We start from the raw sequence: 25,327 nt of genomic DNA on the forward strand, positions 1-25,327 counted from the left end.
CAATAATAGCAATAACTATAGACAGTTTCCATTTAATAATATGTGTGTTTTTCTTTTGACAGGTTGAATTGTCCCCAACACTTGGAAAGCTTGCTGAACTTGTGAATGTTCTACCTCAGCTCATAAAACTCATATCTGAATTTAAACGCCTTCCTGAACTTCTCTCCTACAAAAGTTCACACCGGAATCCAATTTACATCAGCATTGGTTCGAGCATTTTTCCAAATGTTGTTTATTGTTGTTTATGTGTTGTTTATTTCCTCAAACTAACTGACTTCAGTTGGGTGATGAGGAAATGTAAATCTGATTCAACTATGTGACTGTGTGTCTTCTTTTCCTTTCCTCTAACTCTTATTCCTTTCGTCAACCTGTTTATTTGTAATTCTTCAGAGCAAGATGAAGAAATAAAGAAGATTCAGGCAGCAGTTGCAACAGGAATGACAGCGAATGCCACCGTCCTTCAGTCCTACATGAAGACCTGGGACAAATACAGGGATATCTGGGAGATAAACAAGAACTCTTTCATACAGCGCTACAAGAGGCTCAATCCACCAGCCACTTCCTTTGATGCTGATATACATGCGTACGGTGCAGTATAGTTATTTTTAAATACTTTCATTAGTAAGAAATTTGGGTTCCTTTAGTTTTGCTAAGATGACAAAACATTGTCTGTCAAGCAAGAGAAACTATCAAGTGGTGCAACAGCCACATTTGTGAGCAAATTAATAATTTGTGACAACTGTGAATCTGTCAGTGCTCAATGTAAAATGCTCCCTTTATTGATTATATGATTTCTACCCCTGTAGGTACACTGAAAAGGCCACCAGTGTCCAGCAGGAGGAGACAGTATTGAACATCGGGTTTGTCTTGGTGGACTGCTCAATGCTCAAGTTGTCTCTGGTGCAGCACTGCAGTGATTGGCAAACTGAGTACACAAAGCTGCTCAGCTCCATGGCAGGCAATCGCCTCAGTCATCTGCACGCTTTCTTCCAAGACAACGCAAACAGGTGAAGTGTTAAAGTGGTCATATTTTGCTATACCCACTTATATTAGTCTTTGGTACATTTATTTGTGTATTTGGACCCTAATAAATAAAGGACCCTAATAAATAAAGTTTGAAATTGAACCCTCCAGGTGCTGCAAAGCTATCTTCACATTCATTCCGGCAAAAATTGAGTGGATTTCTACAATCTGTTTCAGTTACTTCTTAATTTGTTACGTTTTATAATTAGTTATGTCACAACATTTGCACACATAAGGCCAAGACTTCCAACGAACATTTCTCAGATGGAACTGCAATAAAACCAGGAATGAGTCTGTGATGAAAATCACTGCATGGGCTCAGGAACACTCACATTATGCCTTTTACATTGTGTTGCGCATTTTAAGCTATTTTCATCTTGTTGCAACTTTTATGTTACGTTTTGTGTCTTTTTTATGTTTTCTCCACTGGATTATGTCTTTTACAACTGTCTGGGTTTTAAAACTTTCAGTCAGAACCAAAAATAAAACTTGAAAAACTAATAATATTAATAATGATGCAACTTATATCATGATAATCATTGATGTCACCTGATAAGAAGAACTTTATTGTGACATCATTTTGGATTGTATCTACCCATTCTACATTTACATAGACAGACTTAGGGTACAGTTTACAGTTCTTGGTTTGTCAAACAGAGACTGTGATTATGAAGATTATTTGACAGTGAAACATACAACACACCTTAGATAGACATTATTATGTGAAAGGTTGTATAATTTTTATGCTTATGTGTGTTTAGGCTAAAACAAACCCCCCAGACACTGGTGGAACTTGGCGACGCCCTGAAAATCCTGGAGAGTCTGCAGGGTGATTTGTCCAAAACAGAAGCTCAGATTCCGCTCATTCATGAACAGTTTGCAATCCTGGACAAATATGAAGTGCCACTGGACATGGATGTAAGCACATGAACCATAAACATGCACATACACATTCTGCATGTGCAGCTATAACGACATAGGTCTGTCTGAGTGCAACTGATTTTGTGTCATTAGAAATAATGCCACCATTGCTGCCGCGGTTTATTTATGTTACACTAATATTTATGTAGTATCTAGAGCACTGGTTCCCAAACTTTTTTGGCTCATGACCCCATTTTAACATCACAAATTTCTGGAGACCCCAGACATTCAAAATGGAGACATTTTTTTGCTAAAATTAATTTGTTTTAGATCATGTAATAGTTTGCTATACTATGTTGCAAGTAAACATTAATTGTAGATGACATTTAGGCTATATAATGTATATAATGCACCTTTTTGGTGTCTGCTTCTCAGTTTCTCAGATGTCTTAGCAGGGCCAGGTGGGTGAAGAAATCTTTCCATTCTCTGTTCAGTCCGGTTTTCTGACTGTGGCTGTGTCCGGTCAGGCTGAAGTGTATGTGGTCACATGATCGGGCCAATCATGATATGCCCTCTCAGATATATTATCCTGCATTTCATTACCTCCGCCAGGAGGTATTGTGATTGCTTTGCTTTGTGTGTTTGCGTACGTGCGTGTTTGTTTGTTTGTTAGCAAGATAACTCAAAAAGTTCTGGACGGATTTTCATGAAATTTTCAGGAAATGTTGATACTGGCACAAGGAAGAAATGATTAAATTTTGGTGGTGATTGGGGGTGGGGTGGGGGGAGCACTGATCTGCCTTGGCGGAGGTCTGCGCTCTCTGAGTGCTTTTCTTGTTTGAACTTGATTTTTATTAAGAGATGTGTGTGGTGTTTTAATTAGAATTAAATATATACTGAATCATTAAAAAATATTTTTTATTAGTAATTTTTTTTATCAGTTACTAGAAATTTCAGGCAACCCCATTTGAATTCCAGGCGATCCCACGTGGGGTCATGACCCAAGGTTGAAAAACACTGATCTGGAGAGATAAAATGTTTGCTAACTCAGTCAGGAGAGACAGATATTAGAAACATTATAACAGTGTATTTTTCTGAGTGTACCGCACTGACACCTAAACATCCAATCCTGATACTTTTTCACTCACAGGTTCAGGACATGCGCGAGAAGTTGGATGGAGAGTGGGTGTGGTTTCAGCAGGTTTTGATCGATTCCGACGTCACCCTTCAGAAACACAAGCAGAAATTTAAGGACGGTCTCATTGTCTCATCTGAGGAGTTCAGAAAGAAGATCCAGACCACTGTGCAGGATTTCAGTGGCACAGGTCCCACACTTTGTCCCATTCTTGATCTTCTCAGTTTGGCTCTTTTTCCCACACAGCACAATACACCATAACACCACTTCTGCTTGTAGAGTCTCTAGAGTTAAAGTGTGCTTGTGATATGTTGGAATATGGTTTGTGCTGGAGGTCTGTCATTTGTTGACATTAAATCCTCTTAAGTGACTCCCACACAAATGTTGTACGGTCAAACTGTATATATACATTGTTCATAGACCATCTGTTTTCCTTTGCCTGTGTGTCAGTATGATATTTTCACATTCATATCGACATTTGTGTTTCCTTATTTAGGTCCATTTGACAGTGCACTGAGCTGTGAGTTGGCTTTAGAGCAGATACAAGGGCACCGTAGCCAGCTGGAGGCTCTGAAAAATGAGGAGAGCACCATTCTTCAAGGCCTGAGCTTCTTCAACATAGACCAGAATCCTTCTAAAAGTATCATCACGCTGGAGAAGGTCCGACTGATCACCATTAAGCTATTATGCTAACATAATGCCCTCCTGACACTGGTAGCAAAATCAATGTAAAACATCACTCCAATATGCAAATCAGCGTTAAGTGTCAGAAGCACAATAAACACAATTTTTCTTGCAATGATGCTAAAGGAAAGTAACCAGTAATAACCCTTAAATGCATTAAAACTAAAGTGACAGGCCTGTTTAGAAAATGTAATGAGTAAATAGTACACATATCTGTGTTGCTATGTATGTAAAAGTCCAGTAGTTACAAAATTAACTCTCAGTTACAGCAGAAATGCCAAAAAACTCTACTTAAGTCCAGTAACAAAGTATTCATACTCAATTACTTCCCACCTTTCCTTGATATAAACTGACACAGACTGCATTAATTTATTTTTGGTATTTTTGGGGTTGTAGACTTTGTCACAAATGTAAAAAGAAATTAAAACAAAAGCAATTAAAACAAAAACTGCTTTTGAAATGTTTAATTTAAGCCTGTGTCATTGTATTTTTGCCTCATGTGCTGATGTGTTGATACTGTCTAAATTCTATACTGTCTGTATTTATGGAATTACCTTAAGTTGTCTTTGAGCAAGGGTTAGGTTTTAGCTTAGGTAGGGATTGTCTTCATAATCAGTTGTACTGTTTGCGTAATGTCTTGGACCCCCGTTTATAAGTTATGGATAGCTTCAGGGGTTACCCTTTTTACAAAATCATATCTTTCTGTAAATTATGAATACAAGTTGCATATGTATTTTAAATGATTTGGAAATAAAATGTGAAATGATCTGTAACAGAACTATAAGAGATATGTAATAATTTTGTATGTCCATGTGTATGTTTGGGTCCATGTATTTGTGTGTGTTGTATAGGATGTAGACTACCTGCAGCAGGTCTGGGAAATTACACAGGAGTGGAATACCAGCTGGAACGCCTGGAAAGTCACTCAGTTTGCCACAATTCAGACCGACATCTTGGAGAACAAAGCACAGGCCGTGTTCAGAAAACTCCACAAACTCCAGAGAGAACTTAAGGTCAGTTCTGTTGCACATACACGCAGTAGTTCAAGAAACAGCTGGAGATTTAGGCTTGGGGCTATACTGGGATGAATGTATGGTTCAGGTTAAGATGACTTTAGTGAAATAAACATGCAAATTCCAGATGGTACATGAAAATAGTACTGGAGTGTTGCTGTTATTCATTGTTATTCATTTACGTTCAGTCACACAGCATTGACGTCTACAGGTTTATAAGAATAGAAGTGATGCAATTCAGCTGCAGTTATCTGAAGTATGAAAACAGGCCAACTAAGTTCAGATACAGCCTCTGTGTTGCTATTTCTTCATTTAGAATAAGTAAAGTTCATAGTTAATCCCTACAATAACACTTGCCTGTGAATCAGTAAAAGGTTTATAAAGAAAGCATGGGCTCTCAATCCTTCAATATCAACTGGAGGTAAAAATAATGAATTCTAAGCTGTTTTGTTTTTTCACTGGTCGATGCCACAGGTGTTAGAGCCGCTGTGGAGAATTAACACATATTAGACCTGACACATTTCATGAGTTAAAACAATTATTTGATGCATCTGAAATCTCAAATTTTGATTCACACCAGTGCACTGCCATCTATTATCTGTTCTCTTTCTCATCTATTACCTCCTGTCATTATCTAAATGTATCCCGTTTATCTGCTGTCTGGGACAGATTATTAGTTTGATAATTCATCTACTTAATCATTTTTTAAATCATAATCAGTCTTACAATCGAAGTGAGATGGACTCAGCAATCAGTCTTTATCACAGGACCTTCTACTTGGCCAAAATAAGGCTACTTATTTTATTAATGATATAACCAATCTATTAAAAACAATATGTATAGGACAAAAAGAGTCAAGTATACATGTATATGATTCTTTGGTTAATCTGCAGCATTTGGAAGTGGTAAAAGAGTAACAGTAAATTTGGCGTTTTGATCAAACGACAATGGTATGTTATTTAACCTCTTAAGGTAAAAATATAAATAGCCATGCTCAATTTTTACCGGTATCACTTTTACCTTACATATTACTTATTTCATTGATTTTACATCGTAGGAATATGTTTGACTTTGACTTTGAAAAGTTTTTTTCTGTAAATTGTTCAAATTATATTGACTACATTTCTGTTTGTAAAAAATGAAAGGATAAACTATCCTTCTGTGTAGATCATGAAAGCCCAATTAAATTCTTGTCTGAGATCCTCATAGAATAGACATAAAGAAATACCTTTTTGTCAGTAAAATCTCGCTGATTTAAATTCCAGATTGATTGAAACGTCATTTCATACAGTTATAAAAGATGTGAAAATCTTTGTAATATTTTGAGGTATCTCTGAGTTTCTGGTATGTCTCCAGTTTCTTTTTCTATGGCAAGGTTGATAGAGGTCAAGAGTGTGTACAGTTGATTTCAGCTGCAGAATGCACCTCACTTACCATTGAGTTGAGATGGTGTCTAAATCTTGGATAATGATGTGTGGTGAGTGCAGGGGAGCCTAACACTTTTCCATTTTGTGATCTTAGCCCATTGCTGGCTGATGTTTCTTGCATTAGTCTAATCAAGTCTGAACAGTCTTCTCAAAATAAGTTCCTTTTTCCCCTTGGCAACTGGAAGTCCACCAAGTGATAGCACCATTTCCTTACTCAGAGTTTCCTTTTAAAACCTATTCCCAAATCTATTTAATGAATTTCAACAATAATGATTTTCTGTGTCTGGATTTTCTGTATTTGTAGTGAAATGTACTGGTGACACACATCAGAGGTTATATGCTATACTATATGCTAAAAGGCTTTTGTGTATTAATAACAGCAGTTTCAGGTGCTTTCATTAAATATCTGTTTATAATACAGGACAAGGACTGGAACATAGTGACTTTCTTAAAGAACAAAATTGATCACTTCAAGAAGCTCATCCCTGTCATTGCTGACCTGCGGAACCCAGCCATGAGAGACAGGTATTAAATTAGACAGATAATCAATGATTAATTGTCATATCTGTCAGATGTTTCACTCATATACACTACATCATGTAACTGTTGCAGATTTAGTGTTTGGAATACAAAACCTAAGATAACTTGTACCTTAGAACAATTCTTGAAACTTCATACATGTCTCACTACATGACTTCTTGAACTTTTATTTGAACAACTTGATTTTATAGTCACACCCATTTTCAAAACCCCAGTATCTCAAAAGCTAATTAAACTGGGACTAATAACATTATAATATGAAGTAAATTTTCAGGGACATTTTCTGAAGTAAGGTTGGTTTGAGGTGGAATTACCTATCACTTAAAGCCACTAAAGATAGAAATTGAGGGAAAGTACCTGAAAACATGTTCTTCAAGTATTGTAGAACCTGTATATAACCAACAGGAGATGCATAGGTTTTCCTAATCCAGTTTGTAAGGATATTAATAAATATTAGGATACACTTTGTTTAACTTGCCAGTCTATTTTCAGTTTAATCAGGTGTGGATACCGGAAGTAAAGGTACTACCATAAATAAACGTTTGCTCTGGGGCTGCCACACATCAATGGTTTTTTTTTGGGGTTTTTTAGGACACTGGAAGCCAATTCTGTGATGAAGCGCAAACCTCATTGACCCCAACCAGCTCTGACTTCACCTTGGAGAAGATTGGAGTCCTAGGTCTTGACAGGTTTGCTGATAAGATCTCTAGGATATCTGGAGCTGCCAGCAAGGAGCTAACTATAGAAAAGGTCCCATGTTTTCTCTGAATATTTTATTGTAAATATTTCAGACGTATTTGTGGAGAATATACATGATTCATCTTGTTTTATTCGTGTTAATCTGTTTATATAACTCTGGTGTTGACATTAAAGGGTTTGGAAGATATGACTAAGACATGGGAGGACATATGCCTGGACATCATACCGTACAAAGAAGGCTACTACCAACTGAGGTAAGAAGAGTGGTCAACATAGGGTATTATTTTAATGTAGTAGGTCATAGTCAAACCTGCAAGCAGTTTCCATGTATAAAGCTAGCAACTTGTTAGCTTGTGGTTGAAGAACACCTGATTATTTTTTTCCTATTTAGAAATACTGAATCTTATTTTGGGTTTCCATTCCACCTTTGTTGTTTCATACAGATATTATAGCTGTTCTACAATCCTGGGTCTTGTCATATGATTTTTTTTTAATGGTGTTCCAAATGCTTTAATTTGGTCAAAGATCTGGACTATATGGAGGCCAGTCCACATGAAACAAGTTTTTATCGAACAGTGTTATTCTTCTCTTTCTGTCTAGAGGAAACGAGGAAGTTTTCAATCCCTGGAGGACAACATGGTTATTCTGTCAACAATGAAGGCTTCTCGGTTTGTCAGAGCGTTTGAGCAAGAGGTGAACAGCTGGGAACGGCGACTGTCGCTGGTGCTGGAAGTTCTAGAGATGCTCCTACCGTCCAGCGTCATTGGATTTATCTGGAGGTGAAGGGGGAAGTTTTAATGTCTGTTTACAGTTGTTGATTCACTTATACAGTTAAGCGTCTTCTGTTATATGTCTTATTATCCCTCAGTATGAGCCATTGTAATACCGTCAAAATGAAACATACAATATATATAAAAACACCCATGTGACAACAAACACGTCATGCTCACATATTCACCAACTGCACATTTATCCTAGAGAGGAGGGCAGGATAAATATCTACCATAGGAAGCACTCACAAGGAAGGAAAATGAAATAAAGCAACTTGATGTGGCATAAATGCACTGTCATACCTGTATATATGCAAATTATGTTTATTTTAATTTGATGCTAGTAAACCAGTACATGCTGAGGCATTCAGGCCTGCATTTTCACTGTCCCACTGTTTCACTGTTACAGAATATCTTCCAAGGCAAGGACATCAGAGAGCAGTTGCACTCTGAGAGCAGAGAGTTTGAAGACATAAGTTCTAGCTGGAAGACCATTATGAGCCAACTCCAGAAGAATAACAATGCTTTACAAGGAACACACCACCCCGGTATGACACTGCCACTGTTATGAGACAGTATATGCACTTTGCGTTTTATGGTTTTCCCAACAGAGATAATAAAGTGAGTAACCTGAACCTTAAAAGTACATACTCCTGCAAACTACACAAGTGTGTGTACTTTGGTAATGTCCATGGCTTTACGAATTTGTTGTATTTCCAACTATTTTTGTTTAATAGAACACCTATTCTCTTATTCTTAGAATTTTTACATAGTCTTGACAAATTTCATCCACTCACTAGTTCATAATTGTGCAAATATGATACATACACAAAGGGACTACTCTCTAAATGGGAGTAAGAAAACAATAATACCATCCTACAGTTCATGACCAGTACTTTTTCTTTCAGGCTTGCTTGAGAAGTTGTCAGAAATGTGTACCAAGATTGAGAAAATTCAAAAGGCTCTGGAGATGTACCTCGAAGCCAAGAGGCAGATTTTCCCGAGATTCTACTTCTTATCCAATGATGAACTGCTAGAAATCCTTGGACAGCCCCAAATCCTGCAAGCCATACAACCCCATCTGAAGAAGTGTTTTGACAACATCAAACACTTGGAAATAGACAAGGCAAGACAGAAAGTATCAGACAAACAGCCAAAAGCATTGAGATTACACAGAATACATTTACATGACTGTTGTTTGATTCATAATGTGTAAACACACATTTTGTCATTTACATCTGTTTTTTTTTACATAATTTTTGTCATCATGTTGTCTTGTAGCTTCTACACTTTAATCTTGTGTCTTTCATGTTGTTTTTGTCTTTTTCATCTTTTATATAATTTTTGTGACTTGATAAAAGACTCAATTCAAATTGAAACAATTTTATTGATAAGAACGTAAGAGCATGTAGGTTCTAATAAACATTCATGAGGTTTTAGTTTTTAAGACACTAAGTAGTTTTTGTCTTGTGTCTTTTTGAATTGATATATTGTGTCTATTTTGTCATTTTTGTGGATAGTTTTAAGCCACCTATGTTTAGCTTCTTGAGCTTTCAGTCAAGACCAAAAATCAGCTTTTTAGATGTTAAGATTTTGACATTTATTGTGATAATAATCAGTATTCATTGGTCTGAAAATTTGTATCCTCATTATATATGAAAAATATAAGTATCTTACAATAGTGCTCAAGTTCATTATTACTATCTATGTCATCGTAGCCATACTGACAAAACAAATGTTAGTCAAACCTGTTACTATGATGAGAAAATTCCACTTTTACTAAACGGTATCATGTACTGTATGCTCTTCTGCAGAAGGGAGCTGTTGGGATGTTCTCTGCTGATGGGGAGTCTGTTCCATTCCTCCAGCGGTTAAATGGATAACCTGTGGAGGTACAGCATGGAATTTAAAGGAAAAAAATCATCTATTCTTAGTATGAAGAGTGTATGGGATGTAAAAAAATGCACTATTTTTGTATTTGTTGGTAGATTGGGCTGTGTGACATTGAGGAGGCCATGCGTAGTACACTGAAGGAATCTCTGAAGGAGTGTGTTGTGGATCTGAAGAAAGTGTCAGGACAGAGAGACAAATGGGTCAAAGCGTGGCCAGGACAAGTACGTCCCATCTTTTGTGTTCACCTGCTCGATATTCGCTCATTGAATAAACAAAGCTGCAGGAACAATTGTTTTTCAGTTTGAATGCACATGTGTCATATACACTTGGTAGTTATTTTTTTCTTTCACTTGAATTATTTCTTTTTTTTTTCAGATTCTGATCACAGCCAGCCAGGTCCAGTGGACACAGGATGTCACTAAAGCTCTTATCACCTGCAAAGAAAGAGCTGACACTTCTTCTCTAGAGTCAGTGAAGAACAAACAGGTCTATTTAAGTCTTGGCTTGAATCTTACATTTTTTTTCTTGGCTGTTACTCTGTGCAGCTTCTGCCATAGCCACAATGGTCATAGGTTCAATTTGTGTTCTCAGTTTATGTTCTCATACATAGTCCCGTAAAGTACCATATGAAATACATCATGCTTATCATTTACAGCTTGTAGGATGCCTCTCTTCTTGCCCTTTTCTGAGACTCTGTCTTTGTCCTAGGTGTCTCTGCTTAACTCTACTCAGAAATCATCCGTGGGAACCAGGCTGAAGTCCTGCGCCTGAAAATGGTTGCTCTAGTCACGGTGGAGGTTCATGCTCGGGACATCATTGATAAGCTGGTCAAGGGAGGCTGCAGTGATGTTAATGCCTTTGACTGGCAGAGTCAGCTGCGACTGTACTGGGACAAGGTACCGTTTCTTTTCAACCAAAGACACTGTAGGTGTGCTTCCATAAACCTATTTGATGTGTGTTTAGTGGAAACAGGAAAATTCAACACACTTCCTGAATTTCACAAAAGTTTTTTCACTTGAGGTGTTTTTTTTTTTCTCGAAATCCACAGACACAATATAGCTCCCTCTGCCCTTCTTTGTATTTCTCCATCACCGTTCTCAGACCAAATACTGCATCTGTAGTGTTCTTTCTAGGCATGAATCCATACCGCTGCTCACAAATGCTCACTTCCTGTCTTAGTCTTCTACTACTCTTTCAAATAACTTCACTGTGTGTCCCATCAACTTTTTACCTCTGTAGCTGCTACAACTCTTCATATTACCCTAAAAAAATCAGCACCGGCACATTTTTCCTCCATTCCTCAGTCATTCTCTCCTGCACCAAGATCCAATTGAACAGTCTAGTTAAAATCAAGGCCATCCACTTTTCTGCTCTTCATCCTCTTCAAAACCTTCCTCACAGCATCCTCATTAATCTTTTTTACTTCCCGTTTCAAAATGTTCTCCTCTTCCACCCCCTCCTTCCCTCTCATTTTCATCATTCAACTTAAGCATTCACATAATAACTCCAAAATTACTTTATCATCAAGTCATGCAGATTGACACTAAAACAAAATGACTGGTGTTATGGTTCTGGTGGATATGTTTGTGTGAGTAAAAAAGGTTTAAAAAATTTAAAGACTAATTAATTACACCATTCTCGACTTCTTCTACCTAATCAGTCTCTCAACTGTTTCCTTTACCGTTGTCCTACCAATAGGTTCAGAAAGATTGCATAATCCGGCAGACCAACACACAGTTCCGGTATGGATATGAGTACCTGGGGATCTCTGGACGTCTCGTCATCACTCCACTCACAGACAGGTCACAGTCAGACTCAGCATATTTAGCAGCACATTATCAGTTTTGTTTTTTTGTTTTGTTTTGTTTTGTTTTTTATCAAGGTCTTTTTTATTAAGATTTTGAAAAGTATAAATACAATTACATTTACTGTACAAGCATTTTTTCCTTTTTTGCCCCCCCCCCCCCCCCGAAACATTAGAAATTCCAGAGGAAAAATGAACAAAAAAACCCCCCAAAACAGCCAAAAAGTTAGAGAAACATACATACACAAATACATATTACATACACACATATACTTGTACACTACATTCTACAAATTAATCTCATCCACGTTTGTAGTTTCAAAGTGAGCTAAGACAGGTTGCCAGGCATCAGAGAACTTCTGAACTGACCCTTTAACAGTAGGGGGGGGGGGGAGGGGTGTTATTGAGAACTGTTCTATATTCTGATGGCTGTGGGAGGGAATGACCAGCAGTATCAAGAAAGGTACTTGTTCCCACACCGGGAGTTGAACCCAGGCCACCTGGGTGAAAACCAGGAATCCTGACCGCTAGACCATATGGGATTGGTAATTACCACACAATTAATAATATTTAATACTTCTATACTAGAAATTCCTCAAAGAGCTGAGTGATCCACATTTTGAAAACACAGGTTCTATTAGTACTCTTAAGTAATATTGTAGATTATATTGCAGAGATATACACTATTGAGACATATCTAACCATGTATCTAAAGTTTTGAAAACAATGTAAATGGACTTGATATAACATGAGTTTTTTTCACTTATATTCAACATTTAAAAATAATTACAGATGGGCTGATTTATTCCTGAAGAGGAATGCCTTTTCAGATTCTCAGCCATTCTCCTCTTCTCTTAATTACATTTGTCAAATAGAAAATGAATGAGTACCTGTTTTGATAATTTACTAATAATTTAATTTGGTTTGAAGAGGAAATGGCAAAATTGTCATAGTCCTTAAATGTGAATATGTTTTAGTTTATTTCCTCCTCAGTGACAGTGTATTAAAATCTTTGGCTGTGGACCAAACCAGACATTTGAGGATGTCATCTTGAGCTTTGACACTGACCTGGTTCACGATAAACAAACAACTAATCAGTTAATGAAAATAGTATTCAACAGATTAATCAACGGGTAAAAGAGTAATGATACAGTTTTCTTACTTTTATCTATTGTCAGAAGAGAGACTCAATGTATTTTTAAGTCTTTCAAACATACAAAAAGTAAGACAAACACTGAGATATAGCAGAGGTATGAGACACCACAAAACAAAGCAAAACAAACACATAAAAAAGTTAGAGGGTTCCACAATGTAGGTACCCAGTCATTTTGTACACAGCACACATTATCCAGAGTCAAAGTGCATTGTCAGCTGTTCTACATAAGATATAAAAGGATGCTTTACCACATTAAACTTCCAGAAGAGGGACTTTTCACGCAACTGTTAGTTTCTGTCATTATCTTGTGTGTTTTGTTTTCATTCAATTTATTCTGTTGTCAGTGATTTAAAAAATCATATTAATGCAATAATAATAGTCCATATAAAGTAAAGTGAAATCTGTTACTGCTACACCTCATATTTATAAATCATATTTATATTCAAGTCATGTAGATACTGTCTCATCTTTCAGTGTTGGCATTAAATACCACAGTGTAATTCTAGACTCATCATAAAACTTTACTTGTTCTTCATGTACTTGCTGCTGAGTAATATCTGTGTTTCCACTTGTCTAGGTGTTACCTGACATTGACTCCCAGTCTCCATCTCCATCGGGTGGGCTCTCCTAAAGGCCAGTGGATCGGAAAGACAGAGACCGTGAAGGACTTGGGCAGAGCCCTGGGCCAGTGTGTGATCGTGGTTCCAACTGCTCAGAGGGACTGGACTATAAATCCATGGGCCGGACTGTTCTCAGGCCTCGCACAGTTAAGAGGAGTCTGATCATTTGATGAAGGCTTATTATAAAATTTGTTTTAGATTATACTAAAATTGATTTATATTGAAATGTATATTTTTGGGATGCACCTGTAGTCCACTTGGTAGAGCGTGTGCCCCATAGGTTGAGGCTTTACCACAGTGACCTGGGTCAGTTCCCACCTTTGGTCCCTCACTCAGTGTCATCCTCTGTCTCTGCCACTGTCATTTATAAATGCAAAAATGCCCAAAAGAATTATGGGTGAATTTACTCTCAGAAATGCTAAAGTTTTACAACATTAAGGTGTCATGCAAGGGAAACACTGAGATCTGGTTGAAGTCAGAGAAAAACTGTCATAATGTTTTGACTTCTGCTGCTGGCAGTGAAAACTGATTTGCATATTGAAGTGAGATTGATGTTAATTTTTCTTACTGTATTAGGAGTCAGCGGGTTTCAGACTTTGAGTTCATTTTATAGCCCGTATTCTTTCACTTTTATTGCAGTAAAGAGGTGACTAGGATCAACATTATTATATTTCTTCCATTGTCACTTGTTCCTTTTTTTTACTACCCTGAACAGACGGGAATGTGGGGTGCTTTGATGAGTTTCACCACATCAACGTGGAGGTGTTGTCTGTAGTGGCTCAGCAGATCCTGTCCATCCTGTCTGCCCTTTCATCTGTGCAACCCACCTTCAGCTTTAATGGACACAACATTCGTCTGATCCAGTCATGTGGCATCTTCATCCCTTCGAACCCCGGTGGGTGTTGTTATTACTATAAACACTCTGAGCATTAGCAGAAGAAACATGTAGAAAATTATGTTGTGATATATGATTTAATTGATGTCTTGTCATGAAAATTTTTGAATTAAAACAAAAAAACTTTTTTTATATTTTCCTCAGACTATGCTTGTCAGACTGAGCTTCCAGAGAACCTCAAGTCTGTGTTCAGACCTGTCTCCATGGTGCTGCCAGACTCAGCTCTTATTGCTGAGATTATACTGTTTGGGGAGGGTTTCAACAACTCCAAGGTACGACTAGACAAGGATATGTATACTGGTATACTGGGAGCATACTGGAATAAAGCTCCTGTTTGAGAAAAAATGCCTTATTTTTTCTGAAAATAGTATGTTGTCTCAGTGTAAATATTTGACATATTTTCTATCATCTTTTGTAACCTATCTGTTGCAAATCAGCACATCTGGTTTTTATTTATACTTTACAAAGTATCCTAACTTTTTTAGGAATTGAGGTTGTAGATACTGGTTAGTTTTCATTACAACAGTTAGAGCTGAGCCACTCCTAAATGTCCTTTCTTATGGTTTTCCAACTAACAGTTCAGGGATAGGCTCAAAGTTTATTGAACTGATTTTTGAAACTGGCATCCTGATTTCCTCTTTACCCATGTATTTTGACAAATGTATTTTAGATCTCACTCTGAAATCCAGTGAGGCAGCGAATGGCCATTTATGGACTGTTATTTAAATTTTATGTTGCTTTCTAAGCTTCGGTGGAACTGCCAGTAACCCTGGCTCATTTCTAATAATACAGTATCTGTGGATTTTAAGCCATAATTCCATGATTTAAGACATAATTAAAGACATAATTCCCCTTTGTTTATACAGTTGTCTTTTTAAGTTGTCTTTAGTTGTCTTTACGGTTTCTATGCCATTCTATATATTTTCTCCATCTCTTTTTCATAGGCTTTGTCAAAGAAGTTGGTCACCCTCTACTCCTTAGCAGAGCAGCAGCTTTCTAAACAGGACCACTATGACTTTGGGCTGCGTGCTCTTACCTCCTTGGTCCGCTATGCTGGAAAGAAACGTCGCTCTTGCCGCAATGTTCCTGATGAAGAAGAAGTTAGTATATATATGACTCCTCCTTTCATTGTCACTCATGTTATGCCCTGTGAGATAAACTAAGCTAGTAGGAAATGTAATCATGAGACACTCAAACATCTCTGTCCTCAGATCCTGGTTCTGGCTATGAAAGACATGAACATTGCTAAGCTCACCTCTGTAGACCTGTCACTGTTCACCGGGATCATCCAGGATTTGTTTCCTGCTGTGGAATGTCCTGAAATGGACTATGGAAAGGTAAGGTACCATGACGATTGACAGGAGAGTTAATTCATAAGTATATACTGCATATATCTATACTGGCAGCAGGATTACACAAGAGAATATTCAAGTTTAAGTTCAGACTTAGGTAAGTGTGACCTGCAAATTCTGAATAGTGTACTGTGTAGAATAAAGCTGTTGGTTTTGGACATGTCTTTTTATTTTCATGCAGCTTAAAGAGGCCATCGAGGCAGAGCTTCATCAAAGTGGTTTGCAGGTGACACCTTTTACTGTGACAAAGGTTATTCAACTTTATGAACCAAAAATTCTCGCCCACTCGTCCATTCTGGTGGGAAAGACAGGCAGTGGCAAGACTGTTACCTGGAAGACCCTGCAGAGTGCACTGAGTGCCCTCCACCACAAAGATGAGCCTGGCTTCCAACTGGTCCAGGTACAAGAGAACAGAATAATTGTAATAACTGTTATTGAAAGTGAAATTATACCGTCAGTCCCACTGTCTGTCTGTCTATCTGTACCTGTACCTCAGAAACTACAGCACATTTCAACATGAAAATTTTTACACAACGTATTGTCTGTTCCATATCTTGATTCACCTAGAAATGGTTCCAGATCTGCATTCAAATGTTGTGATTTTTCAGAGGTGAAGTCAGTTGTTGTGAAATAATACTTCACAACAACAAAGTAACTCTGCTGCTGCTGTCTTGACTCTTGCAAAAGAGACTTTAATCTCATATGTCAATATGTCTTTTTTTTCAATATGTCTTTTTTCCTGGTTAAATAAGGGTAAAATAAAAAAAAAAATGCTTTGAAAACTGATTTGCATATTGAAGTGAGACTGATGTTAATTTTTCTTACTGTATTATGAGTCAGCAGGTTTCAGATTTTGAATTCTTTTCACAACCAGTATTCTTTCACTTTTATTACAGTAAAGAGGTGACAAGGTTAGACATAATTCTATTTCTTCCATCATCACTTTTAACTCAAGGATTTAATTAATTTCTTACTTTATGTCTTGACTCTTGCAAAAGAGACTTTTAATCTCAATATGTCTTTTTTTGTGGTTAAATAAAGGTAAAATAAAAAAAAATGCTGCTTAACAGTTTCTATCAACAGGACCTTTTTCTTGTTGATCCAGAAGACCAGACCTAAGAGCAGATTTTCATATCATTTCATATCTAAACCTACCATATTCTATGGTCATTCCAGACCACTGTTTTGAATATACACTGAACAAAAATATAAACGCACCACTTTTGTTTTTGCTCCCATTTTTCATGAGCTGAACTCAAAGATCTAAAACTTTTTCTGTGTACACACAAGGTTTATTTCTCTCAAATATTGTTCATAAATCTGTCTAAATTTGTGTTAGTGAACACTTCTTCTTTGCTGAGATAATCCATCCACCTCACAGGTGTGGCATATCAAGATGCTGATTAGACAGCATGATTTTTGCACAGGTGTGCCTTAGGCTGGCCACAATAAAAGGCCACTCCAAAATGTGCAGTTTTATCACACAGCACAATACCACAGATGTCACAAGTTTTGAGGGAATATGCAATTGGCATGCTGACTTCAGGAATCTCCACCAGAGCTTTTGCCTGTGAATGAATGTTCATTTCTCTACCATAAGCCATCTCCAAAGCTGTTTCAGAGAATTCATGAAGAAGACTGTGCGAGGAAAATGGTGGTCACACCAAATACTGACTGGTTTTCTGACCCCCCTGGACCACCCAATACAGTAAAAGTGCACATTTTAGAGTGGCCTTTTATTGTGGCCAGCCTAAGTCACACCTGTGCAATAATCCTGCTGTCTAATCAGCATCTTGATATGCCACACCTGTGAGGTGGATGGATTATCTCAGCAAAGGACAAAGGAGAAGTGCTCACTAACACAGATTTAGACAAATTTATGAACAATATTTGAGAGAAATAGGCCTTCTGTGTACATAGAAAAAGTTTTAGATCTTTGAGTTCAGCTCATGAAAAATGGGAGCAAAAACAAAAGTGGTGCGTTTATATTTTTGTTCAGTGTAGTAATTTTAGATTCAATATTTACATTCATACATTTCTTTTCCATATCAAACCTGTCTGTACTCTGAAAAGAGAACTGATCATAGTGACACTAAAATCAAGTAACTTAAAACTTTAAAACAACTGCTACAATGCTTAGGAATCCATATCCTAGGAATATATTTTAGTGGTTGATTTCTGTCCCCAAGAAATATTTGGAACTGTTGAAAAATGCAAATGAAAAAAACAATACAGTGATATTAAAATTAACTTTGACTTGTATTTCATTGTATGTAAAATGGGGGAAAACTGTCATCTCTTGATATCTATTTATCAAATTATTACTGTCAAATTGTTGTTTGTTTCCAGTTAAAAGACATTTCACAAATTCTGAGGTAAAGTGTTCAGAAAACTGTAGTTCTAAAATATTTGTTAATTATTGAAATGAGTGTAAAATTAATTACTGTCAATAGCTGTAAACACCAATATGATAATGATGATTGGAAATGAAAATGATAATTACTCCAATATAAATTATGTTGTGGAGGAAATGACTGTTCTATCACTGAACACTTGGTACAAGTATGAGAGATAAAGGTATGACTGTAAGATTTCAAGTGGATGAAGCTGGAAACAGAGCAAAGAATATATAATATACACACTTTTAGTAATAAAGAAAAAGTACTAGGGAATCGTGTGAATGCGCTGTTTCCTGTTGCACACTGTTTTATTCTTCATATCTGTCATCTTCTCTCCCATCCTTTGCTTTTTGTGATACAACAGGTATATCCTCTGAATCCTAAGGCCATGAGTCTGGGAGAACTGTATGGTGGAAAAGATCTGTTCACCAATGAGTGGACTGATGGAGTGCTTTCTTCACTCATCAGATCAACCTGTGCAGGTACAGAAACCAAAACACAATGCATGAAGCCCTGTTATGTGACTGTGTTTGAAAAGGTGTTTCAGATGTGGATATGATTGATGTGTGAAGAAATGAAATGGACTGGACAAAACTTGAAATGCCTTGTGTTCATACTGTCTACACTGAGATACTTGTCAAGGTTTTTTTGTTTACTTTGCCACAGGGATGAAACTATAAATATGTTGGTGTTTATTGGGCAAAAGCAGAATTATAATATTTAGTAAAGGATGCTGAAATCAGTATCACCAAAAATAAGACATGGGGTTTGTTAAGGACAAATTTGCATCAGGGGTTTGTTTTTTGATTCTGATTAAGAGTCTGGTTTAGACCCACTCTAGATGTAAAGTGTCATGAGATAATTTTTGTCATAATGTAGTGCTATATAAATAAAATTGATTGATTAAAGTACATCTTGATATCATTGCTTGTTCTGTGGTATGAATAATCTCTCCTTCAACTAATACTCTCTTTTTTAGATGAGAAGCCAGATGAAAAGTGGATTGTATTGATGGACCTGTTGACACGTTGTGGATAGAGAGTATGAACTCCGTTATGGACGACAACAAGGTGCTCACACTCGTCAATGGTGAAGAGATCTCCCTGCCTGAACCAGGTGAGCCTGATGTGTTGTATGAACATTATGTGTTATTACCCCAAAGGGGAGGCGAGGGGTATTGTTTTGGTTTGATTTGTTTCTTGTTCTTTTTTTTTTTTTTTTTTTTTGTTTTTGTTTTTGTTAACACTTCCAGCAGCAAAACTGTTAGTTGAATTCATACCAAACTGGGTTTATAGATTGCCAGGACCCAGAACAGATTCTGATTACATTTTGGGAACAGTAGGTCAAAGTTAAGATTTTTTTAGAAATTTCTAAAAAAATTTTTTTTCCCATTTGCTTATAATGGACAGAATTTCAAATGTCTATAAAATCATCCAATTTGTTTCAATTTGCTTCAAACTTGGTACATATATAGAGGCAGTTGATATGCTGACAGCAGCACATGCATAGACATGATGACATCAGCTGGATCCATGTCAAAATAAGATACAATACGTGCGAGGGGCGGGGTTTGTTGTGCCTGGCACCACTTGTTGTGTTATGGTGTTTGTATATTCCAAAACCAAAACAGTGGATATGCTAATGAGAAAGTGTTACATTGCTCATTACATAAAATATATTAGCCATTTGTGTGCATAAAAAAAAACAGCAATAGTAACATTAACTCCTAACCCTAAAATGTAACTCACTAAAGAGGCTTACAATTGTTCAACAACCCATTGTCCTCATTTTTATACATGCACTATTTCCATATATCATTGTTCTTGTATAATAAAACAAACCAATGATAAGTTGTTTTGTCACAGGTGTCTCTGCTTTTCGAAGTGGAGAACCTGGCGATGGCCTCTCCAGCTGCAGTGTCTCGCTGTGGGGTGGTCTACAGCGACTACTCTGACCTAGGATGGAAACCTTTCGTTCAGTCCTGGCTTGACAAACGACAAAAGGTGCAACACACTCGCATGTTCCTTGACCCATAATGACCTAAACATCTGCCTTTGACCAAAAGCATCTACTGATATAAAATGTTTAATAAAAATCTGTTGCTGTTGTTAGTCAGTTTGGCTGTTTTAAATTTACACCCCAAAATCTTTAACGTCAAAGTGAATGCACATTTATACAAATGAACATCAGTAAATTAATGAATGTGTTCACAGGCTGAAGCGGATCATCTGAAACTTTTGTTTGAGAAATATGTAGAGAGCACATTGACCTTTAAAAGAAACAACTGCAAGGACCCGACCCCTGTCACTGAACTCAGTGGAGTCGTCTCCCTCTGCCAACTCTACGACTCTTTGGCCACATCAGAAAATGGGGTAAGAAATATACCTGTGACATCTGTTCCACTTGTATTTCTCCAGACTGAAGACAGACCCATACATTGTATTCATCAATATACTAACAGGGATATATCGGAGAAATATAAAGAAATACCATACATATTGAACTCAACATAATATCCCCCCTCCTCCTTCACACACCCAGCCTCACCTACACAGGACTGTTCCAACGTGCAATTTAACTGTGTAATATTCAGTACTAAAAATTGGCTTTTTTATCAGAGAACCATAGTTTTTTGTACTCACACATAGTTTTTTATATGCATATTTATTCTATCTTCCATATTCTATAGTTTTCATATGCATATGTATTCTATCTTGTATATATTATCCTGTGTATATATAATACCTATTTGTATTTATTGCTGCTGCCTACTGAGCCACCTGCATTGAAATTTCATTTTTTATGTAAAATCTGTAATGACAAATGAAGTCTAAGTCTAGAAGTCTTATGTCATATTGTATTTACACAACAATACAATGCTAATTTTAGTGTGTACATGAGAAAAAGAAAGTACGCCCTCTTTGAGTGTTATGGTTTAATGTGTTAGGACATAATAAAAAGTCATCTTGCCCTCACCAGGTTATAAAATGATCAATATTATTATTATTATTTTTATTTATTTATTTATTTAATTTATTTATTTTTTACTTTTGTGTTTTTATATAGGGATGATATTGGGTTAAACTTGGTATTGTGATGTCAAACATACATTTATATTTTTTTTAGCATTGTTGGTATGTCTCATAATCCCATTGGATAATGAGCCTCTCATTTGTATATATGTGGCATATTTTTATGCTTTTAATTTTTTATAACTGAAAAAATACAGTCAGAATATTTAGACATGAGCTTGTACTATAAGTAGTCATGAAATGAAATGATCTAAGTTAAAGTACAAAATACTCTCATAAATATACTTTATCTGATTCACTTTGCATCAAATTAAGCACAATAAACCTGGGTGGAGCCTTTTCATTTATTTTCCTTTATACTATCATTTTCCTTTGAATTTCCAGTTTAGATGCCTACTATCAGTTGTTGGCCAGAATCAGCCCCAGATTTTGCAGATGCTGATCATCTAAAAGGTCCAGGTGTCAGCAACTCCTGACCTGCACCATAGAGTCTTCAATAGTAAAAGACAGTGTCATTCTTTGTGTGTCCCCGTTTCCAGATTAACATTTCTGACACAGAAAACCTGGGTCGAATGGTTGAACTTTGGTTCATCTTCTGCCTCATCTGGTCCATCGGCGCCTCAGTCAATGAAGACGGACGTAAGAAGATGGATTTCTTCCTAAGAGACATGGGGGGCACCTTCCCCATCAAGGTCTGATACACAGTTGTTTTGCTGTATTTATTTCTTTGTTGCATTGCTTACTTTATATTGAATATATTAGGTTGATACAATGGGACTGGACAAATGTATTTATGTCTGTAAATCTTGGGTGACAAAAAAAGAGTTGTTTACAACCTGGTTCAGTTTTGTACCAGAATACAAAAATAATTACAGATATAATTGTTGCCACCAGAAAATTGCAAGCATTAGATGAAATAATACTAGAATGTTAAATGCACCACCGTCATAGGGTTTGTCTCATCTGTTCATATTAACATTCTCTTCTAACTGAACTCCTCTATTGTGAACTTTGTCAGGACACAGTTTATGAGTACTACGTGGACACCAAGAAAAGAACATGGGCTTCTTTTGAAGAAAAGCTGCCAAAGGGCTGGCGTTACAACACCAAGTAAGTAAACAGTGAACACAGCTGCTTTGTATTTGAACACAGCTGCTGTAAGAAGAGTATGGTTTCCTTATTTTATTTTCAAAGTTGAACAGTTAATCTATGATGAAAGCTTGATTTCTTAACAGTAGTGAGACTATTTCTCCCTCTGCAGTGCTCCTTTTTATAAGATTATGGTTCCTACTGTCGACACCGTTCGCTACAACCTTCTTGTCAAGGCTCTGGTGATGGCTCAGTACCCGGTGTTGCTCACTGGGTCAGTGGGCACTGGAAAAACATCAGTAGCCCAGAGCATCCTGCAAGGACTGGATCATGACAAGTGGACTGCCCTCACAATCAACATGTTTTCACAGGTCAGTGCATCTGTACGGTCTATACCAGTGTTTTTCAACCTTGGGGTTGAGAGAAATTCAAATGGGGTCACGTGAAATTTCTAGAAATTGATAAAAAATGTAAAAAATAATTGCTAATAAAAAATATATAGTGAGTTGAGAGAGACAATCACAATACTGAAAGACATGACAAACTGTGAGTCTGAAACTGAAGCACTGTGGTGCTGTTTATCTCTCAAATGTTCATTGTGGTCGGTTTCAGATGCTGCAGCTCTTTCATAATTCATAGTTTGAGTTATTGTTTTTTCAGTATTTGCAGCCTGGTAAATACAAGCTGGACTGACTGTACATATCCTGAGTGTTTCCTTTTTCAAAGAGCATCCCAGTGTCAAATAAACCTTTCTTTGTTTTATTTTGTTTCTGTTGCGTTACCACTCCAGATGTCCTCCAATAACATCCAGGCGATTGTCGAGAGTCACGTAGAGAAGAGAACAAAAAGTGAGTTTGTGCCAGTGGGAGGAAAGCGCATGTTGTGCTTCCTGGACGACTTCAACCTGCCGTCCCATGACCCCTGTGGTTCACAGCCGCCGCTGGAGCTGCTGCGCCACTGGATCAACTACGGCTTCTGGTACGACCTTCAGAAACAGACCCCGAAGTTTGTCAAGGTGAGAGACAGTATCTGTTTAATTGGACTCATTGGGTCTTCTCTAATCACACCTGTCATTCTATCTGTTTTCCAAGATTTAGTTTATTTTACAGTTTATTTTCCAGAACCACATTTACAAAATGAAGAATATATGAACTAAGCTGTAGGACGAAATTGTGGATGTCATTTAATTAAAGTCATACTAAACCAAAACTTGTTTTTGAGATGAAAATTTAATTATAAGATGTAAATTTGATGAATCATTCTGGCTCTCCTCATTCTCTTCTCAGCCTCTAACCAGCTTTGTAGTACTTTTCAGAATGATACAGCGGAGATGAAGTTAAACTTTAATAGTAGTGTAAAATAAATATGGACTTAATTGCTTTGTTTTGTCTGATTTACATAAAGTCATATAGACAGATATTACAGAAATGACATTTAAACTTATGATTTCAGCTTAATTGTTGTTAAAATTAACCTGACAGTTAAATAACCCCAGAATGTTCTGTGATGTGTGTGCTTCTCTGAATTGTTAGAATATGTTTTTGTTGGCATCGATGGGGCCTCCTGGTGGTGGGAGGACTCACATCTCCAGCCGTTTACTGAGTCGATTCAACCTCATCAACATGACCATCCCTAATGTGAGCTGCACCTCCCCTCTCCTCCTCTAGTCTGTTCTTCTTCTGACTCTTCTCATCACTACTTTGACAATATGTTATCCGTTTGTCATTTGTTCTTTTTTTTCCCACTGTACAGAAATGACCTTGATGACACCTTTCGATCTCTATTTTTGGACTTTATTACTGTCCAGTTCCTTACTGAAATATGAGTTGGAATGACTCATATAATTTACTAAATGTACCAAATTTGGTTAGATGTTGTTTCCTCTGTGCACAGGAATCCCAGATCACACGGATTTTTAGCATCATCATCAAGCAGAAGCTGGAGGAGTTTAAGGATGAGGTGAAACCCATCGGGGAGGTTCTCACCGAGGCCACTTTAGAAATATATCATGCAGTTACTGCTCATTTTCTCCCAACACCAGCCAAGACACACTACCTCTTTAATCTCAGGGACATATCAAAGGTGTGCACAAAAAGATATGCAGATGGGTACATGTATGAATTCAAATACAAGAAACAAGATACCACTGAAAGGAAAATCCAAAGTGAAATGTTTGATGACACTTTTTTCTTTGCCCCTTTTAGGTTTTTCAGGGTTTGCTTAGAGCTCATCCAGACTACCATGACACCAAAAACAGCCTCATTAGACTGTGGATCCATGAGTGTTTCAGGTAACCAAGTCTATTTCTTCACTTTTCTTCCAGTTACACAGTATATTTACAAGGGATTAGGGTGGTCCAAATTTTTTTTTTTAAGATTCTTTGGATTAGAACCCTGCATTTGGTTCCATATCTGGTCAAATGACTTCGGTCCAAATTTTATGCAAATTAATTAATATTTAGAGGTTGCACAAGACACGTGAAGATTGCTCTATATACTATAACATAACTAGCCAAATGAATAAGGCATACTAGAATAATTTGTAATTTTATTCTCAAAATCAAACTGCAACTCGCATAAAAATGTTCCTTAGAAAGTCCAACAACCACTGTTGCTTTATTGAAATTACAAAAAATGTTCCTGTGTTCTTTGACAACTTGGAGCAAATACTGTTTCTGATCTTCATTTTTTGTTCGGCTACAGTTGAAGTCTTGAATAAGCTTCACCCCTCTTTCAGCAACATCATTGACTTTTCTGGAATGCACAGTTTTAGCAGCCTTCTGAAAGTCTTCATCATCAGCCCAGTTTTCTGGAGGAATTCTTAAGAATGTTTGTGGCAGATCCAAAGTTTCAAACAAACGCATCGTGCTGGTGGTGACAAAATCACTGATCTGCTTCCCTTCATAATCTGCTTGATTAAGGGTATTACAACGCTT

At 36.9% G+C, this 25,327-nt stretch overlaps 1 protein-coding gene and 1 non-coding gene across 2 annotated transcripts in view; one reads left to right on the forward strand and one right to left on the reverse strand.

Annotated features, from left to right (window-relative positions):
- The window catches only part of dnah2 (dynein, axonemal, heavy chain 2), a 67,287-nt gene that overhangs the window by 11,737 nt on the left and 30,223 nt on the right, over positions 1-25,327 (forward strand). The window contains 39 exon segments of the mRNA XM_030159786.1: positions 63-207; positions 391-583; positions 807-1,007; positions 1,785-1,941; positions 3,035-3,209; positions 3,516-3,679; positions 4,555-4,716; positions 6,565-6,668; positions 7,286-7,433; positions 7,557-7,648; positions 7,997-8,127; positions 8,130-8,161; positions 8,562-8,700; positions 9,061-9,311; positions 9,967-10,044; positions 10,141-10,266; positions 10,421-10,531; positions 10,754-10,766; positions 10,769-10,941; positions 11,744-11,847; positions 13,583-13,709; positions 13,712-13,781; positions 14,341-14,520; positions 14,665-14,792; positions 15,465-15,620; positions 15,732-15,857; positions 16,054-16,272; positions 18,636-18,753; positions 19,251-19,277; positions 19,280-19,387; positions 20,123-20,274; positions 20,485-20,643; positions 21,843-21,995; positions 22,322-22,413; positions 22,565-22,763; positions 23,183-23,407; positions 23,925-24,029; positions 24,286-24,474; positions 24,597-24,682. Of these exon segments, the coding sequence (XP_030015646.1) occupies positions 63-207; positions 391-583; positions 807-1,007; positions 1,785-1,941; positions 3,035-3,209; positions 3,516-3,679; positions 4,555-4,716; positions 6,565-6,668; positions 7,286-7,433; positions 7,557-7,648; positions 7,997-8,127; positions 8,130-8,161; positions 8,562-8,700; positions 9,061-9,311; positions 9,967-10,044; positions 10,141-10,266; positions 10,421-10,531; positions 10,754-10,766; positions 10,769-10,941; positions 11,744-11,847; positions 13,583-13,709; positions 13,712-13,781; positions 14,341-14,520; positions 14,665-14,792; positions 15,465-15,620; positions 15,732-15,857; positions 16,054-16,272; positions 18,636-18,753; positions 19,251-19,277; positions 19,280-19,387; positions 20,123-20,274; positions 20,485-20,643; positions 21,843-21,995; positions 22,322-22,413; positions 22,565-22,763; positions 23,183-23,407; positions 23,925-24,029; positions 24,286-24,474; positions 24,597-24,682 (5,318 nt within the window).
- Positions 12,320-12,391, reverse strand: trnae-uuc (transfer RNA glutamic acid (anticodon UUC)). Its single transcript has one exon. It is a non-coding gene; the product is annotated as a tRNA-Glu (tRNA).

Source organism: Sphaeramia orbicularis, chromosome 3 (assembly GCF_902148855.1).
Source record: "Sphaeramia orbicularis chromosome 3, fSphaOr1.1, whole genome shotgun sequence".
In the NCBI taxonomy this organism is placed as follows: domain Eukaryota; kingdom Metazoa; phylum Chordata; class Actinopteri; order Kurtiformes; family Apogonidae; genus Sphaeramia; species Sphaeramia orbicularis.